Genomic DNA, 18,968 nt, shown 5'->3' with positions numbered 1-18,968 from the left:
TTCTTTCTTCACCTTTCCCACTCTCAAAACAGTATGTTGGGGTACCATAGCCTTACTGTTAGTTTTTCTTGTTTAGCTTTTGTTGCATGCTATCATAAAAAAAGAAAGTTTTATTTTGGCCCTCTACTTCTGCTAAATGAGGATTATGCTTCATCTGGCATTCATAGCACTTTGTAACTGGATCCCAAGTTCTTTTTCTAGCCTCATCCTCTGCCACTATTCTGTGTATCTGTGCCTCAGTCACCTTGACTTTTTTGACCTGTACTCTCCTGCCTGGCCCTTTTTGTATTCTGCCTTGAAATGTGCACACACACACACACACACACACACACAGGCTTTTCAGGGTAGGAAATAACATCTTACTCGTTTCTGTATATCTAACCCTGTATGCAGTCTGGAACAGAACTTTGCCTGTAGGCATTCAGGAATTATATGATAACATGATACATGAACACGTAAACGAAATTGTACTTTGGGGAATGTTTCAGAAACAGACCAGTGCTATGGAGTATAAGAAGACTGATGCACCTCAACCAGATGTGAAGGAAGAGGAAGAAGAGAAGGAAGAGGAAAAGGACAAGGGAGATGAGGAAGAGGAGGGAGAAGAGAAACTTGGTAAGAAATAAGAGTCCAGATAATCTGCTTTACACCAAGACCCGACAATGTTGTTAAACCTTTACAGTCAAGTTAAAAACTGTTTTCAGCCAGGCGTGGTGGCTCAGGCCTGTAATACTAGCACTTTAGGAGGCTGAAGAAGGAAAAACGCTTGAGCCCAGGAGTTCAGGGCTATAATCAGCTAGGATAGTGTCATTGTACTCCAGCTGAGCAATAGAGTGAGGCCCTGTCTCACTCTCTTTTTTTTTTTTTTTTTTAAAGACAAGGTCCCACTCTGTAACTCAGGCTGGAGTGCAATGTCATGATCACAGTTTATAAAAGCTTTGACCTTAAAGGTTCAAGTGATCCTCCTACCTCAGACCCCCAAGTAGCTGGGACCACAGGCATGCGCCATCATGCCCAGCTGATTTTTGAAATGGAGTCTGGCCCTGTTGCCCTGGCTGGAGTGCAGTGGCGTGATCTCAGTTTACTGCAGCCTGTGCCTCCCAGGTTCAAGCTCTTTTCCCACCTCGGCCTCCCAAAGTGTTGGGATTACCGGTGTGAGCCACCACACCCAGCCAGATCCTGTCTCTTAAAAAAAATTGTTGGCCAGGCACAGTGGCTCACATGGTAGGAGAACTGCTTGAACCTGGAGGCAGAGGTTGCAGTGAGCTGAGATCATGCCATCGCACTCCAACGTGGGCAACAAGAGCAAGACTTCATCTCAAAAAAAATTGTTGTTGATCTAGAGATGTGTTCTAATGCTGATTGTCACCAAAAATAATGAGGTTTGCTCAGTTGTTTTAACTTCTGTCTTAGAAGAGAAACAGAAAAGTGATGCTGAAGAAGACGGCGGCGCTGTCAGTCAGGAGGAGGGAGACAGAAAACCTGAAGCAGAGGTAACGGAAAGCGGGCACACGTTGTCTTTTCCAAGTTGAAGGTACATTTATGTAAAGGGAATATTTTAATAGGGTAGTTTACAGTGGCTTATGGCAGTAAAAATTCTGTTAAAGCCAATCTTGTCGAAGTGGGATTCTATGTGATACAGGTCAGTGTTTTGTTTGATAATTTTAAGCTACATCTGAATCTCAAAAGTATCCTTTTAGCTGAAAATGATTTTCTGGAATAAGCAGAAGGTTGTAGGGAGAAAATAAAATGCTTGCTAGGAAGGGAACGTTAGGTCATTAAAAATCTACCTCTCCTCACTATACCCTCGAAAGTATTTCTTGTACAAATCACTTCTTGTCCCTGTTGTCCATAGATTTGTTCATTCATTCATTCATTTACCTGACATTTGTGAGTGCCCATTTTGTGTTAGCCATTGTCAGTGAATAAGATAGACAATACCCTGCCCTTAGGGAGCTTAAATTCTGCTTGTGGGAAACAGTTAACGAGCAGTAAACATTGTAAGGAAGTAAACGACACAGTATATTTGGAAGTGATAAACCATGAAAAATTAAGGCAGGAAAAGCTGTTAAAAACGCTAGAGGTAGGGCGGATCAGTATGTTAAAACCTTACTGGAAAGATAACATTGGACCAAAGACTTGAAAGAGATAGAGAACTTTTCCATGGGGATGTCAGTGGGAAGAGCATTCCAGGCAGAGAGAACAGCCAGTATTGATCCCTAAAGTGGTTGTCTATAAGGCCATTATGGCCAGTGGGCTGAGAGACAGAGTGGAGAAAAGAAGGGTGGAGAAGGCTCCAGAGTAGACTGTTGTGTGGACTTGGCTTTCCCTCCTAGTAAGTGGGCAGCTATCACAGACTTTTGGGCACAGGTGTCACAGGATGATGACTGTGTCTGCTATGTTTCCTATATATCAGGAAGACCAGTTAGGAGGTTCCTGTAATCATCTAGGAAAGATACGGCGGCCCCACAAAGGGTGACAGGAGAGGAACAGAGGGTATGAGAACTAGTTGGGGTTCTGGCTTGGTTTTGTGGTAGATTGGACATATAGAGTATGAGAGAAAGGGAACAGTCATTGTCTGTACCATTGCCTACTAAGGTCCCTTTCCCAGCACCTCTGTGTTTGAATCTGGTCTCTCCTGGAAAGCTCTCCTCAGATACTTGCAGCTACAACAACTCTGCCTTCCTATTACTAAAGGTCAATGTTATCTGTATCTTTTGTATATTTTCAATGGATATGTTCTTTCTTAACTAGAATGAAGTTCTTGAAGGTAGAGACCATGTCTCCGCCAAACTTCCTCACATGTTAAAAAGTTGCTGACACATTTAAATAAAGGGAGTATTTTCATAGGGTAATTTATAATCTTAGCAACTTGTGGTAGAGTACAAAGAGCAGCAGCCTTGGAGTCAGTCTACTTGGATAGCCTTCCATCTTCATGAATCCTTGGTTTCTCATCCTCAGAATGGGGATAGTGTGCCCGTAGGCCAGTAGATTGTTTGGGATTAAGCAAGATTAAGAAATCGCAGTGTCTGATCCTTTTTTAAGAAAATGTTTATAGATTAGATTGAGAAAATGTATGTTTATAGAAAACAATAAAGACTAAACTGAATTAGACATAATTCCACCACCTCTGAGACAACCATTCTTCTTGGTGCATTTTTCTTCTAATCATTTTCCTCGTTTTTTTCCTCAAATAAGTTATCCTCAGCCTGGCTGACCTTGAAAATAAGATGAACTTTTATTATTCTTTAAATGTGCTAATTATACTGAATTTCTTTTTTTTTTTTCAATCAATAGGAGGATGAAATTTTGAACAGATCACCAAGAAACAGAAAGCCACGAAGAGAGTGAAACAATCTTAAGAGCTTAATCTGTGATTTCCTCTCCCCACCCCCCGCAAAAGTGGTCCTAGGAGAGGACCTGGCACACCTTAGGTTGAAACTCAGAAAACTTCAAGACGTTACTATCAGCAGGTTCCAGCTGAACAGTAGTCTGTGTAACTTTAAACATCTAGCAGTAAATACTTGCAGTTGTGATATAAAGGACCCTGTTTCTGTAGAAAAGAAAACATTTAACATAATGGTTGTGAAATGTAACATGAAGTAACTAACTTTTTTTTTTGTAACATCTTTGTTTTTTTAAATAGAATGATAGAACTTTGCCAATCTTTAAGATCTTGGCTTAATTTAATGTATTGATCTGTTTGTGCAAACATAATACCACCATTTAAAAATGTTAGGGGAATGAGTTACAGTTTTTATAATATATATTTTTTTTAAGTTTGGTATTGTAAAACATTCACATCTCTCTCTGTCCCTCAAAATTGATAATCACGTTTAAAGTGCAGTCATTTGTAGCTATAATCTTGTTTTGTTTGTTTCAATTACTCAGTTCCGCCTAAGGAAATTGAGAGGGACTGGATGGAAGCCCAAATTTATATAAAAGTTGCATTTAAGTTGTATTAAAAATAGATATATGAAAAGGAAAAAAAATCATTCACTTGATGTTGGTTAGACCAGGAAGTGCGTGTGTTCTGTAGCTCAATTCCCAGACAGCTTTGCAGGTAGTGGAGGAGGTGGCTTCATGTGGCACTTGGGCATTCATACTCCACTTGGGAGCATCAGGCTGTGGCCTTCTGGAGCAGGTGACTTGTTAAGGCATACTAGCAGGGCATGGCACCTGAGCTCCGGAGTAGATACGTTCATCACTTCTTCCACTGTGTTGACACTGTTTTCCTTACCTATTTCCTCAACTCCCCAGCTTTCTCCTCTGCTATGCATTTTCTTCACAGTGCAGCTTGCAGTCTGTTCCTAAAAATGATTATAAGCCCTGCATAATGTTAAGCTTTATTGTGATTACATGTATTGTTTCTTCTTTCTTTTAAGCAGACCCATACCTTTCCAGGGTCAAAGTACAGAATAGAATACAATCTTTGACTTTTATCCGTTTCTTTTACTCTGTGTAAAGACTTTAGAAGTCTAATTCAGAGGCAAGCCAATACAGGATTGACTACAGTTGAACAGACTAGAAGTATTTGTGGGAGGAGTGACATGAAGCATGAGTTACCTGATTTTTTGTAGCTGCTAAATATTTTAAGCCTTCATTTGCAATTCATGTAACAGTTGTGTCATAAATTACACAATAAAGCAGTCCTGTTCAAATTTTTTTTTAATGTGGCTTGTAGAATTTTTTAAAAATTGATCTTAGGTTTGTTTTTTCATGCAGAATGCAGATGGGTGCTATCAGAGCCTCTCCCACACCACTATAATGTAATAATGTTCTTATTACTCTACACTGAAACGTATTCAGAGTTAGATGTTATTTTACCTTTAGTTCTTTAGAGGCTTTCAAATGTACCGATGATACTGTTCCTTGCACTGAATATATAAACACTCCACAGTGTTTATATTGGGAAGATATTGGGGAGGAAATATATTTGTAAAAAAGGAAGGCTGTATCTATTTTTTTTTTCTTTTTAAACTGGTTCACTTAAATTCTTTTGAGGATGGGATGCATTTTTCTTGCTGTTCAGTGCTTTTTCCTTTTCATCTGTTGTTCTGTGGTCACAGTGACCTTAGCTACATAGCAGACTTTCCCAAATGTATTGATTACAAATAAATAGTTGCTACTTAGCAAGACCTGAAAATACGTCTGCAGGTTTCTCCTTGAAGCAAATGGGTGGGATCATTGCATTTCCAGAAATCTGCCTCCTTCACCCTCCCTTGATGGTCTGTGTCATGCCTCACTTTCTTCTAGCTGAGCTTTAAATCATTAGAGCTTAAATTGTTAGATCGTTCATTGCCTTTCCAGGGTTATTTAGTAAAGTTTGTTCAAAACAAAAACGCCTTTTCTTGGTTCTTTTTTTAGTTTTTGTTGAAGGTCCGGCATCCTGATTAAATGTCTGACACATTAATGAATGACCAGCAGCAGTTTTCAACTCTTAAAAAGGCACTTATATTATGATTTTACATGCTGGTTACCTGTTCCATTGTTGTAAAATGCCCAGTCTCCATCACATGTGTTCCTCCATTTTCTTATCCACAAAGTACTCCTCACTTTTTTCAATTTGTCACGTTACTAAATGGTGTTACATTAAAGCCCTGTGTTAAGTGTCTGCTTTCGACTGAACTTCTTCATAGTAACCTTCAGTGTGTGTGTTTTACTGTGTTGTTAGTGGGTTGATCTTCCTTTAATTGGCCACTATGTCAGAGTTCACTAATAATGCAGAAATGACTATGCACAATGAAATAATGACTTTATTTCACCACATGAGTTTGATGCACTTTTCTATTTAGCTCTTGCCTCCTCTTCCTACACACTTGATTGTGGTGTACTAGTTTCTGTTGTATAATAATGTGGACAACAGTCAGAAAAGGAGGGAATTCTACTGGTAATTTGTAGATAATATTCGTTAAGACTTATGGGAACCATTAAACTTTGAAATTTTTATTAGAAAATTCTTTATTCAGAATCAGACTCCATATTTACATATACTTAAATACTTCAGGGATATTTTTGAAAGTTATGCCCAGTTTTTTTTAATGTGCTATTAAACTTTTAGATTACGTACTAAAGAAATGTACACAGATTGTAGTGCTCCTAGTTCCTATTTTTTTCTGTTAAAAAAATAGTTCTGGTGTAAAATTTATATGTTTGAATGCTAAAAAAAAAAAAAAAGAAGGACTGCATTATGGCACTTTTGCCTTGGTGGCCCACTTTCTCCATTTAAAACATTAGAATTTGTATTTTTCTGCCAAGTTTGTATAAAAACATATTTGACTGTTTGTTGTTTTCTCTTGATTTTAAAATAAAACCTCATGAGCCCTAGTAAAAAGCTAGAGTAATAAATGTTTGAGCTACTGATTGTGTATCTCAGTGTGCAGCCTCCTGCCACCTTCTGTTAAACCTTTTAGCAATTAGAGTGCCAATATCTAGAGTTCCTGATATCCTTTGGCATCACACACAGTCTAGTTTTAGTACTAACACTGTTTCTTTGCTCCAGTCCCTCGACTTGTACCCTTTGCCTACTGGTTTTAATAATGAGGCATAATTGTCCTTGGTTTGGTTTTGTTGAGTGACTCAGTTTTACCTAAAGGACTGTTATTGGTCGGGGGCGGTGGCTCACACCTGTAATCGCAGCACTTTGGGAGGCCGAGGTGGGCAGATCATGTGAGGGCAGGAGTTCGAGAACAGCCTGAGCAACATGGAGAAACCTCATCTCTACTAAAAATACAAGATTAGCTGGGTGTGGTGGCGAATTCCTGTAGTCCCAGCTACTCGGGAGGCTGAGGCAGGAGAATCGCTTGAAGGCGGAGGTTGCAGTGGACCGAAATCGTGCCATTGCACTCCAACCTGGGCGACAGGTTTTTTTTTTTTTTTAAAGTTTTGACTGAAGCGTCATCCTTTCCATTTCCAGTTCCCTTTAATGCTTTTGTTCACATCTTCTGGACTTTTTAAGTAGTGAGTAATACTGCCCTTTTTTGTTGTTGTTGGTCTCCCTCTCGCCCAGGCTGCAGCGGCGCGATCTCGGCTCACTGCAACCTCCGCCTCCTGGGTTTTCAGGTGATTCTTCTGCCTTAGTCTCCCAAGTAGCTGGAATTATAAGCGCACGCCACCACACCCGGCTAATTTTTTTGTATTTTTAGTAGAGACGGGGTTTCACCATTTTAGTCAGGCTGGTCTCGAACTCCTGACCTCGTGATCCGCCCGCCTCGGCCTCCCAAAGTGCTGGGATTATAGGCGTGAGCCACCGCGCCCGGCCAATACTACACTTTTGAAACTTTATCGGGCTTTTATAAATAGGTGGAAACTACCAGTGATTCGGGATGGTGCAAGAGGAAACTACCAGTCCACTCGACGATTCTGACCAATTATGGGGCTGGATGTAAGGAATGAGGTGAAAGTAAAACGGCTGACGTTAAAATAGCTACTTCGAGTTTATCAAAGCCAAAATTTTTTTTTTTTAATGATCTGTATACTGCCAGGCGGGCGACGGGGACTGGCCAGCTGCGCCGCACCCCGCCTGCCCGATTCCCCTTTCCTCTGGGGAGCCGGAAGGGGACTTCAACCGGCAAAGCGCAGGAAACCAATAGCCGCCTCTTGGACAGGATCCTGTCAGTCATGTTTAGCTCCGTCCCCAGGACTGAGGCCCGCCCAGAGGCTTCCCTCCGCCCTTCGCTGGAGAGTTCCTTTTAAATACCGCTCTGGAGCCCGAGCGCGCCTCTTGCGTGCTCGTCCCCACGCCCTCGGGCGGCCGGTTCTTCCTTCTCTGGTTGGTTGGGGCCCCTGCTCATCAGCTATGATGCGCAAGGTCTCTTACCGAGGCCCCGCCTTCTTCCGAGAGCCCAGAAAACAATTTTAAGATGGCGGTGGCGGCGGCGGCACGGAAAACAATGGGGCCAGGGCGGTGGGGACAGGCCGAGGCTTGAAGTGTGCAGCAAGCGCCGGCTGGGGGTCGGGCCGAGCGGGGCAGGAGGAAAATCTGCCGCCGCGCGCGAGCTAGCTCCACTGCCCTCGGCGGCATGGCGCGGCCGTGAGGCGGACAGGGGTAACCGCGGGGAGCGAAGCCCGCAGTGCCATCCTGCTGCCCCGGGCCCGGCCCGTGCAGCCCGCGGCCCATGGTGCTGCCCACCTGCCCCATGGCGGAGTTCGCGCTGCCGCGGCACAGCGCGGTCATGGAGCGCCTCCGCCGGCGCATCGAGCTGTGCCGGCGCCACCACAGCACCTGCGAGGCCCGCTACGAAGCCGTGTCTCCCGAGCGCCTGGAGCTGGAGCGCCAGCACACCTTCGCCCTGCACCAGCGCTGCATCCAGGCCAAGGCCAAGCGCGCCGGCAAGCACCGGCAGCCGCCCGCCGCCCCCGCCCCGCCGCCCGCCGCCCCAGCCCCGGCGCCCGCCACCGCGGCTCAGCGCCTTGACGCCGCCGACGGCCCCGAGCACGGCCGCCCGGCCGCGGTGAGTAGGGCGCGGGAAGGCGCTAGTCGTGGCGGCAGTCCCCGCTCCCGAAAACGCTTCGTCTGACGCGGATCGGGCCGCTGGGAGAGTTCCCCGCGACTCCTGGATCTGACTGGAGGGAGGTTAACATGGCAGGGAGCTGAGAGGTTGTCATCTTCGGGAAGTGGCACGGTGGCGTTACTTTGGGAAAACAGCACCGTGAGGGCCTGTAGGAGGCCTGACCTGGGAAGGCTGGCGAAGGCTACCCGGAGGGTTTTTCTTCCAGGCTTGATTCCGCGGTATTGAGATCTTTATTCGAAATAGACTAGCATTAGAGTTGCCTGTGATGGAGGGAGTTCCTGCACTGTAGGCCTGGCCTCATTTATTCTGCAATTTATTGGCCCCTGGCTCTTCACTAGATCCTGTGCTGTAAGCAGGGTCAGAGCTTTCATATGGAAATAAGTCGGCCTTCATTTGACCAACTCAAACTCCTTTGGAAAATCAAGAAATCTTTAGAAAACTTAGTAAAATGTTATTAGTTGCAAATAAGTATTCCTTGTTTAGGTAGCCTGAAATTTCTGAACTTGAGATTCCTGCAATATTGTTGACAATTTTAGTTTTAATTTATGAGGCCTGTTTAAAATCTCTGATGATGTTAGATTGTTGGTAAATTATGCCTTTTGGGCTCTCAGTAAATTTTCCTGAAATTTGTTGGTTAGAGGTTTTTCTCCCTGAAACAGATTTACAAAAGAGATGCAAAATGTTTCAGTGGTTTTCTTGGGGATTTTAGGTTAAAACAAATGTTAAAATCTAATTTGTTCTGTGTATTTAGAAATGTATACCTCTATTATCGCTCACCTGGACTATTGCAGTGCTCCTCCCTAACTAACCAGTCTTTAGGCATTTAGTTTTTTTCTCCCTTCCTCTGGAAATGCTGGAAATCCTTCTGTTGCTTGAAGGGATGCATTCAGAGTCTTTGGTTCGGCTCTTGGGACCAGTCTGACCTAACCTATCTTTTAATGTCCCTCACAGATCGTCTGCTCTGGTTGAATTATTTTTCTCGTTATCTCCCACACTAGCCTGGATTCCTGGGCCAGAAGAAAAAAAAAAAAACACTCAGATTTCATTGCTAATTGTATCAACTGGTCAAGCCTTCTCATCTTACTATCTCCCAGTGTTCTCCCGCCGCTGCCCCCCACGCCCCCCCACTACCCGCTCCCGCATTGCCCAGGCTGGAGTGCAGACACACAGTCATGTCTTATTGCAGCTTCAACCTCCCGGGCTCTAGACTCCTTGATTCTCCTGCCTCAGCCTCCTGAGTAGCTGGGCCCACGGTTGCACACCACCACACCTGGCTAAATAAAAAAAAATTTTTTTTCTGTTAAAGATGGGGTCTCTGAAGTCCCTCTGCGCCCAGCTGGAAGTACTTGGGAATAGTTGGTGGTCATTACATATGAAGTAATAATGAAAGCTCATAAAAATCATAGTTTTATACACAAATAGTTGCCTCAACACTCCCTAGAAAGTATATTAGTGGGGGCCGGGCACAGTGGCTCACGCCTGTAATCCCAGCACTTTGGGAGGTACAGGCCGGCGGATAACCTGAGGTCAGGAGTTGGAGACCAGCCTGGCCAATATGGTGAAACCCTGTCTCTACTAAAAATACAAAAATTAGCTGAGCATGTGGTGTGCGCCTGTGGTCCCAGCTACACGGAAGGCTGAGGCAGGAGAGTCGCTTGAACCTGGGAGATGAAGGTTACAGTGAGCCGACATCACACACTGCACTCCAGCCTAGGCAAGGGAGGGAGACTCTGTCTCCCAAAAAAAAAAAAGGCATATTAGTAGTGATTCAATTTTTGTTTAAAGTTATTCCAAGAGTTTAGACCCTATATGATATCTTTAGTACTGAATCAGTGAAGGAAACTGGGCATGCTCTTTGAAGAGAAATTAAATCTCAGTGTGTTAGAACTTGAATCTAACTTATCAGTCATTCCTTTTGGTGTCAGAACCTAATTAGATGTGCCATGTTAAGTTGATGTCTTTTTATCACATTAAATCTTGACCCCATGGATTTCTTGCGTTTAAACTCTATAGTGGATGTGCTCTTCTGTGTCTCTGCTAGGAAGAGGGATGCTTTCCACTTGGACTCCCAAGTGTTTCTAGCTGAGTTCTTTGGCCTTGGAATGGGGTCATAGGAACAGAAGATAAGTATCATTAAGAAAACAGTGGCTCCTTCAATTCAGAGGGGGGAAGAGTCCTTGAGTATGTAGGATTTTGGCTTGGGGAAAAAAGCTTTGCACAAACAGATGAAAAGAAGTTACCTCTTAGTCATTGTTATTTTTGACAACTCCATGTATTTTATCTCATTAATATTTCTTACATAAGGAATATTACTTTTATTTTTTACCAAGTGAACTGTATACTGTTTGGCAGTCATTTCAAAGTTATTTCACCAGTCACCCATTTGTACGACTGAGAAGGGATCAGATTTACTGCTAGAGTTTATTTCACTTCAGGTTATTGTTTTCTTAGGTTATCCCACCACAGCAAAGTCTTAGCCACTATCTGCTTAGTCTGTCAAGAGATGAATCAGAAACACTGTCTCAGACTTTTTCTCTATTCTAGTTTTCAAGGAATGAGCCTATTAGGTTTTCATTTCTTTTCCTTTTTTATTGAAACAGGGTCTGGTTCTATCACCCCCCGGTTGTAGTGCAGTGGTGCGATCGTAGGGTACTTAATCCTTGAACTCCTGGGCTCCAGGGGTCCTCCCACCTCAGCCTCCTGAGTATTTGGGACTACAGATGTGAGTCACCTTGTCTGGCTGGAAGTTGCTTTTTCTACTTTGTTTTAGGTGTGTGAAGTTTCTCTGTGTGTGTGTGTCTCTCTCTCTTTTTGGGGGGGGGGATTGGGGGGAGATCTGTGTGCCTTTATTAGCAGAGCCTCTATTTGAGGGGGATTAAGCGGCAGGAGTGAGTGGCGCCAACGCCTGGCCGGCAGTGCTTCATGGGCTTGTAGGTGATGGAGAACTCGCCCAGGTAGTGGCCCATATTCTCCGGCTTTATCTCCACCTGGTTGAAGGTCTTGCCGTTGTAGACGCCTACCATGCTGCCCACCATCTTGGGCAGAACGATCATGTCCCGCAAGGGCGTTCACCATTTCCGGCTTCTCCATGGGCGGTGCCTCCTTCTTGGCCTTGCGCAGGCGCTTCAGCAACGAGCGCTGCTTCCGCCGCAGGCCCTGGTTCAGCCGCCACGCTGGCGCTCACCGTACAGTTGCATCAGCTGCTCATAGGACGTGTCCAGCAGCTGGTACAGGTCCACGCTGCGTTAGGTGAACTTGCGGAAGGTCCACTTCTTCTGCTCTACCTCTGCCATCTTGCCGGATCCTCAGAAAAAAGCTCTCTCACTTTTTTAACCTTTTATTTGTAAATAATTTCAAACTTAGAGAAAAGCTCTTAAGTTTGGTACAAAGAACATCTGGATACCCACTACCTAGATTTACGTGTTGTCACTGTTGTGCCCTATTTGCCTTATCATTTGCACATTTTCTGTGTCCCACTGTCTCTTTGTCTCTCAAACGTTTATCCTCTGAAACACCTGAGAGTATGGTGCACACCTCATAGCTCTCTGTTCCCAGACACCCCATGTGTACCTTTTAAGAGTTAAGAAAGCCGGTTGCGGTGGCTCACACCTGTAATCCCAGCACTTTAGGTGGCTGAGACAGGCGGATCACAAGGTCAGGAGTTCAAGACCAGCCTGGGCAACATGGTGAAACCCCGTCTCTACTAAAAATACGAAAATTAGCCGTGCGTAGTGGCAGACGCCTGTAGTCCCAGCTACACGGGAGGCTGAGGCAGGAGAATCGCCTCAGCCAGGTAGGTGGTGGAGGTTGCAGCGAGCCGAAATCATGCCATTGCCCTCCAGCCTGGGCAACAGATCGAGACTACGTCTCAAAAAAAAAAAAAAAAGAGTTAAGAAAGCTGTTAATTTTGTAGACCAAACTCATGTAAGAATTACGAAATAACAAATTATTTCCAGGAAGTAGGTATTTCTGAATATAAAACAGATACTGTACTATAATCATGTGGGGTAGTTTTTTTTAAAAAGATGATCTCTAGGATCTTTTTTAGGATTTAGGATCTCATTTCTTCCGGTAATGCCAGAGACCTTGTCTAGCACCCTCTTTTTTGTCTTCAGTATATCCCTTCCCAACTCAGTCTTTCCCTTCAGCTTGATATTATGAACAAATATTCTCCATACTGACAAGTCCTGTGTTTTCTCACTCTCAAAATAGTATTCCATATTCTTCCTTCCCTTTGCCCTTTCTACTTGAACATTTACTCTTTGAGCCCATGGTAATGCAATAAAGGACACCAAGGATGGACTTGCCAAATTCATTGGCTTTTTTTTTTTTTTTTGAGACAGGGTCTCACTCTGTTACCTAGGCTGGAGTGCAGTGGCACCGTTACGGCTCTCTATAGCCTCGACCTCCCAGGCTCAAGTGATCCTCCCACCACAGCCTCCTGAGTAGCTGGGACTACAGGTTTGCACCACCACACCCTGGGTAATTTTTTTTTTTGGTAGAGATGAGATTTTACCATGTTGCCCAGGCTAGTCTCGAACTCCCGAGTTCAAGTGATCTGCCCACCTCTGCCTCCCAAAGTGCTGGGATTACAGGCATGAGCTGACATACCCAGCCTCACTGGCATGTTAGTCATTATTCCTCATGATTTCTTCCTTTTCTTAGCTTCTCCTCTCTTCTGATTTTCTTTTTAGCTTTCTGACTTTTTTTCTCAGTCTCCTTTCTGTTTTTTCTTATTAATTCATGCAGCAAATATTTGAGTGCCTGCTGTAGGCGGAGTACAATCAGCGCTCTATATCTGTAGGTTCTACATATGCAGATTCAACCAATTGTAGATATAAAATATTTTTTAGAAAAAACAGTAAAAAATAATGCTACAACAATTAACACAAATTTAAAAACGCAGCTGGGCGTGGTGGCTTATGCCTGTAATCTCAGAAGTTTGGGAGGCTGCGGTGAGATGATAGCTTGAGCCCAGGAGTTTTAGGCCAGCCTGAGCAATATAACAAGACTCCATCTCTAAAACAGAATAGAATAGATAAAATTAAAATGTAGTTGGGTATGGTGGCTCACACCTGTAATCCCAGCACTTTAGGAGGCCAAAGCTGGTGGATTTCTTGAACCCAGGAGTTCAAGACCAGCCTGAGCAGCAGAATGAGATGTCATATCTATAAAGGCGAAGTAACATGCACCTGCGTTCTCAGCTACTCAGGAGACTGTGGTAGGAGGATGCCTGGGACTGGGAGGTCAAGGCTGCAGCAAGCTATGATTAGCTCGAGTGACATCAAGACCGTACCTCAAAAATAAATAGCCGGGTGTGGTGGCTCACCCCTGTAATCCCATCACTTTGGGAGGCTGAGGTGGGAAGATCACAAGGTCAGGAGTTTGAGACCAGCCTAACCAACATGGTGAAACCCTGTCTCTACTAAAAATACAAAAGTTAGCCAGGCGTGGTGGTGTACACCTGTAGTCCCAGCTACTCAGGAGGCTGAGGCAGGAGAATTGCTTAGACCAGGGAGGCTGAAGTTGCAGTGGAGACAAGATCGCACCACTGCACTCCAGCGCGGGTGACAGAGCAAGACTCCATCTCAAAGTGAATAAATAGTAAATAAATAAACTATAAAAAATATGACAACATTTATGTAGTATTTCTATTATACGAAGTATTATAAGTAATCGAGGTGATTTAAAGTATACAGGAGGATGTGTATGTTATTTGCAAATATTAGGCCATTTTATATAAGGGACTTGAGCATCCTTGGATTTTGATATCCTGATGGGGCTGGGCAAGGGTCTTAGAACTAATTCCCCATGGATACCAAGGGAACTACTGTATACAGCAATGAATAGGACATATTAAAATTCTGCTCTCGTGGAATAAGAAGAGATCAAGAATTTTAAGTTAATTTTGTTATACTAAGAGCTAAGCAACAATTTTAAAAGCAGTAATGATACTAAATGACAATAGTAGCTTAAGATGTCTTGATTTGGACTTTATGATTGGAAGGCTGTCAGTCAGCTGAAACTCTTGGAAAAGAACATTCCAGTTAGAACTACTCGTGTCTGAGGCAGGAACCTTCTGAGCTGTCACGAAGAACACAAAGCAGGCCAGTGTGTCTGGAGCAGCGTGGCACGCAGGACCAGATCAAGTACAGTGGGAAGCAGTAGCAGGGTAGGGAGCAGAAACATTATATGATCCAACTTAGGTTTTTAAAGATTGTTCTGGTGCTAGGTGGAGGATTCCTGGGGTTGGCATCGACAAGAGTGGATGCATTTAAAGCTTTTGTAGCTCTGTAGATGCCAGGGGTGGGGCTGGAGGTAGCAGTGGAGCTGGAGAAGACAATGGGTTTTGGACAGTTCCCTGAGGGCAGAGGTGACAGGACTGGGTTGCTGGACTAGATGGCTTTGTTTTAGGGGCAAGAGAGAGGGGAGTGTTCAAGGAAAATTCCTAGTTTTTTGGCTTGAGAAACTTTCTTTGCACTTTAAAAATATTAGTGTTCCTTGGACAACTATATTCCTGACCACTTTCACTCTTTTTTTCCCTGAGTTATTGATACTTTCATATCTTCATTTATCATCTGTAATAAGATTCTCCAAATCCCCAGTCCAGATCTGTCTTCCAGATTTCAAATCCAGATTTTCAGCTGTCTACTGGACATTTTCATCTTTCCAGGATATATTTCCCACATATCCAAAATGCACTTTCCCTTTTTCCTACCAAATCATACGTTCCTTCTAAATATTTTCCCTAACGCACTCATCCAAAGTAAAAACCAGGGAATTTTCCACTCCTTTTCCTCAATTCCCAGCATTGACTTGGTGGTTCTTTCTACCAGCATTAAACTCCCACTGGAGCCAGGAATCATGGTAGATGCTGAACCTATATCACAGAGCCTAAGTGGAAGCAGATGATACATAGGTCATTGCAAAGCCAAGTTCAGGGCTAAAGCCTGGGAGAATATTGAAGAAGGAGGGTGCCTTTTTGGTCAAGTTTGGAAGGCTTTAAAGAATTGACTCTTGACTGGGCGTCGTGGCTCACACCTGTAATCTCAACACTCTGGGAGGCTGAGGCAGGCGGATCACTTGAGGTCAGGAGTTTGAGACCAGCCTGTCCAAAATGGTGAAACCCTGTCTCTACTAAAAATACAAAAATTAGCCGGCAGTAGTGGCATACGCCTATAATCTCAGTTACTCAGGAGGCTGAGGCAGAAGAATCGCTTGAACCCAGGAAATGGAGGTTGTGACAGAGTGAGACTCCATCTAAAAAAAAAAGAACATTTTCCCCACCATGCTCAGAGGCTTACACCTGTAATCGCAGCATTTTGGGAGGCTGTGGCAGGCAGATCATTTGAGGTCAGGAGTTCGAGACCAGCCTGGCCAACATGGTGAAATCTGTTGCTACTTAAAAAATACAAAAAAAAAAAAAATTAGTTGGGTATAATGGCACATGCCTCTAATCCGAACTACTTGAGAGGCTGAAGCAGGAGAATCACTTGAACCCAGGAGGCGGAGGTTGCAGTGACCCGAAATTGTGCCACTGTACTCCAGGCTGGGTAACAGAGCACGACTCTGTCTCAGAAAAAACATTTCAAATCTTTAATATGTGGCTATGCATGAAGACTTGAGCTCTTATCAAAGGGCATTTAATAGAATTTGATTCCTTTAGGACACTAAGCAAAAGCACTAAATTATGATAGTGCATAGTTCTTTGAATTTGGAGCTTAAAATCTAGAGACTGGAAGGTGAGTCAGGTCAGAAAAAGCCTTATATTTGAGACTGAGTGTTTGGACAAAATAATTTTGAAGCACTGTGAACCACCTAACACTTTTTTTTTTTTTTGGAGACAGAGTCTTACTCTGTCACCCTTGCTGGAGTTCAGTAGTACTATCTCGGCTTACTGTAACCTCCGCCTCCAGGGGCCTCAGCCTCTTGAGTAGCTGGGATTACAGGCGCCTGCCCACCACAATGCCCGACTAATTTTTGTACTTTTAGTAGAGATGGGGTTTCACCATGTTGGTGAGGCTAGTCTCGAACTCCTGACCTCAGGTGATCCGTCCACCCTGGCCTCCCAAAGTTCTGGGATTACAGGCATGAGCCACCGCCCCCAACCCCCCTCACACACTTTTAAGTTGACACCTAGTACTTTTCATCTTAAGGTTTTAAGCTTATGAAAAACTATAATGCATTTTTTTGGTTGATCAATTGTAAACTAAGTTACCATAATTCAGTTTATTAAATGAAATATATGAAATAATACATTTAGGTAACACAGCCTTATAAATACTACATATATTTAATTTGAATCAACTATTTTAAAAGGAGGAAGGAGCAAAAAGTGCTTATAGTTAAAGGGATATAACTTCCAGAGAATTATAAATATTAACATTTAAAAATAAAATCACATCAGTTTTTAAAATGTAGCCAGTGGAATCTGACTATTTTAGCCATATGCTATCTTTCATCAACTGTTTAAAGAATGCTTTAACAGAAATTTTAAGTTCCTTTTTCTCCTAGAACTTGCATTCTTTTTACACTTAGCCCACATAATATGTTTTATTTTAACATAATTCATGTGTGGAAGTCTTTTTATTGATAATTCTAGCACATTTCTCTGCGACAAAAATAGGAATAAAAATTAAAATAATTTTTTTCTTTTTGAGATGGAGTCTTGCTCTCTAGCCCAGGCTGGAGTTCAGTGCCATGATCTCAGCTCACAACAACCTCCGCCCCATGGGTTTAAGCAATTCTCCTGCTTCAGCCTCCAGAGTAGTTGGAATTACAAGCACACACCACCACATCCAGCTAATTTTTGTATTTTTAGTAGAGTCAGGGTTTCATCATGTTGGCCAGGCTGGTCTTGAACTCCTGACCTCATGATCCTCCCACCTCCGTCTTCCAAAGTGCTGGGATTATAGGGGTAAGCCACTGTACCTGGCCAAAATAAAAATTTTAAATTCACATTCATCATTAAGCTGGATGCATCCTTTTGCTCCTTTTTTTTTTCTTTTCTTTTTGAGACAGGTCTTACTCTATATTCCAGGCTGGAGTATAGTGGCACGATCTCAGCTCACTGCAACCTCCGCCTCCTGGGTTCAACTGATTTTCCCGCCTCATCTTCTGTAGTAGCTAGGATTATAGGCATGCACCACCACGCTTGGCTAATTTTGTATTTTTAGTAGAGACAGGGTTTCTCCATGGCTGGTCTCAAACTCCCAACCTCAGGTGTTCTGCCCACCATGGCCTGCTGAAGTGCTGGGATTACAGGCATGAACCACCTTGCCCAGCCCTGGCTAATTTTTGTATTTTTAGTAGAGACGGGGTTTCACCATGTTGTCCAAGCTGGTCTCGAACTCCTGACCTCAGGTAATCCACCATGCCCAGCTGCTTTTGCTCTTTTTAAAGTTGATTCATACAAAATAATATATGTAGCATTTATAAGATTGAGTTACATCTATTTCTTCTTTCAATAAGTTGAGTTGTAGTAATTTAGTAAAAAAATAACGCATGCATTATAAATTTTTATAAGTAATTATTAAGCAAAAAAGTACAAGTTTTTAAGAAATGCCCTCCTTAATGAGATAGGGCTCCCTTCCTCTCCTTGATTTATTCGTGTCACCATGGAGGAATATCACTTGTAGCCAAAGTAGGAATTCAGTTCTTGTTTTTTGTTTTTGTAAATTTAAGCCCCAGAAATTCTTGCTGACATAAATAAGCTATAAAGGAAAGGAATAATGGCTGGGCGCGGTGGCTCACACCTGTAATGCCAGCACTTTGAGAGGCTGAGGTGGGTGGATTACTTTAGGTTGGGAGTTTGAGACCAGCCTGGCCAACATGGTGAAACCCCGTCTCTACTAAAAATACAAATATTAGCCGGGCGTGGTGGTGCGTGACTGTAATCCCAGCTACTCAGGAGACTGAATCACTTGAACCCAGGAGGCAGAGGTTGAAGTGTGTCGAGATAGTGCCATTGCACTCCAGCCTGGGCAACAGAGGAAAACTCCATCTCAAAAAAAAGCCGGGGAGGGGAAATAAGTTTAGTTATAGCAGAGTTTTTTCTTTCTTTCTTTTTTTTTTTTGGAGATGGAGTTTCATTCTTAATGCTCAGACTAGAGTGCAGTGGAGCGATCTCAGCTCACCGTAACCTCCGCCTCCCGGGTTCACGTGATTCTCCTGCCTCAGCCTCCGTAGTAGCTGGGTTTATAGGCATGCACCACCACACCTGGCTAATTTTGTGTTTTTAGTAGAGACTTGACCATGTTGGTCAGGCTGGTCTCGAACTCCCGACCTTAGGTGATCCACCCACCTTAGCCTCCCAGAGTGCTGGGATTACAGGTGTGAGCCATTGTGCCTGGTCAGCAATGTTATTCAATATTTTCAAACAGGAGTTGTGTGCCAAAAAAAAAATCACATTTATCATCAAAAATTAATTTACTTACCAGCTGACAACTTGGTTAG

General features: G+C 43.4%; 2 protein-coding genes and 1 pseudogene across 4 annotated transcripts in view; 2 read left to right on the top strand and 1 right to left on the bottom strand.

The window, feature by feature from the left end:
• CANX (calnexin) overlaps positions 1-5,614 on the top strand; it is a 51,136-nt gene extending 45,522 nt beyond the window's left edge. For all 3 annotated transcript variants that reach the window (XM_064376621.1, XM_012451499.2, XM_064376622.1), the window contains exons 13-15: positions 489-615; positions 1,414-1,493; positions 3,298-5,614. In XM_064376621.1, the coding sequence (XP_064232691.1) occupies positions 489-615; positions 1,414-1,493; positions 3,298-3,351 (261 nt within the window). In that variant the 3' untranslated portion in view covers positions 3,352-5,614. The remainder of the gene's footprint in view (positions 1-488; positions 616-1,413; positions 1,494-3,297) is intronic.
• Positions 5,615-7,838: 2,224 nt separating this feature from the next.
• MAML1 (mastermind like transcriptional coactivator 1) overlaps positions 7,839-18,968 on the top strand; it is a 47,924-nt gene continuing 36,794 nt past the window's right edge. The window contains exon 1 of the mRNA XM_021676303.2: positions 7,839-8,453. Within this exon, the coding sequence (XP_021531978.2) occupies positions 8,118-8,453 (336 nt within the window). The 5' untranslated portion in view covers positions 7,839-8,117. The remainder of the gene's footprint in view (positions 8,454-18,968) is intronic.
• On the bottom strand, positions 11,375-17,751 carry LOC105716725 (small ribosomal subunit protein uS19-like; annotated as a pseudogene).

Source organism: Aotus nancymaae, unplaced genomic scaffold (genome assembly GCF_030222135.1).
Source record: "Aotus nancymaae isolate 86718 unplaced genomic scaffold, 86718_ANA_hifiasm-v0.15.2.pri h1tg000015l_1, whole genome shotgun sequence".
Taxonomy (NCBI): Eukaryota; Metazoa; Chordata; class Mammalia; order Primates; family Aotidae; genus Aotus; species Aotus nancymaae.
This window is presented reverse-complemented; position numbering and strand designations above follow the sequence as displayed.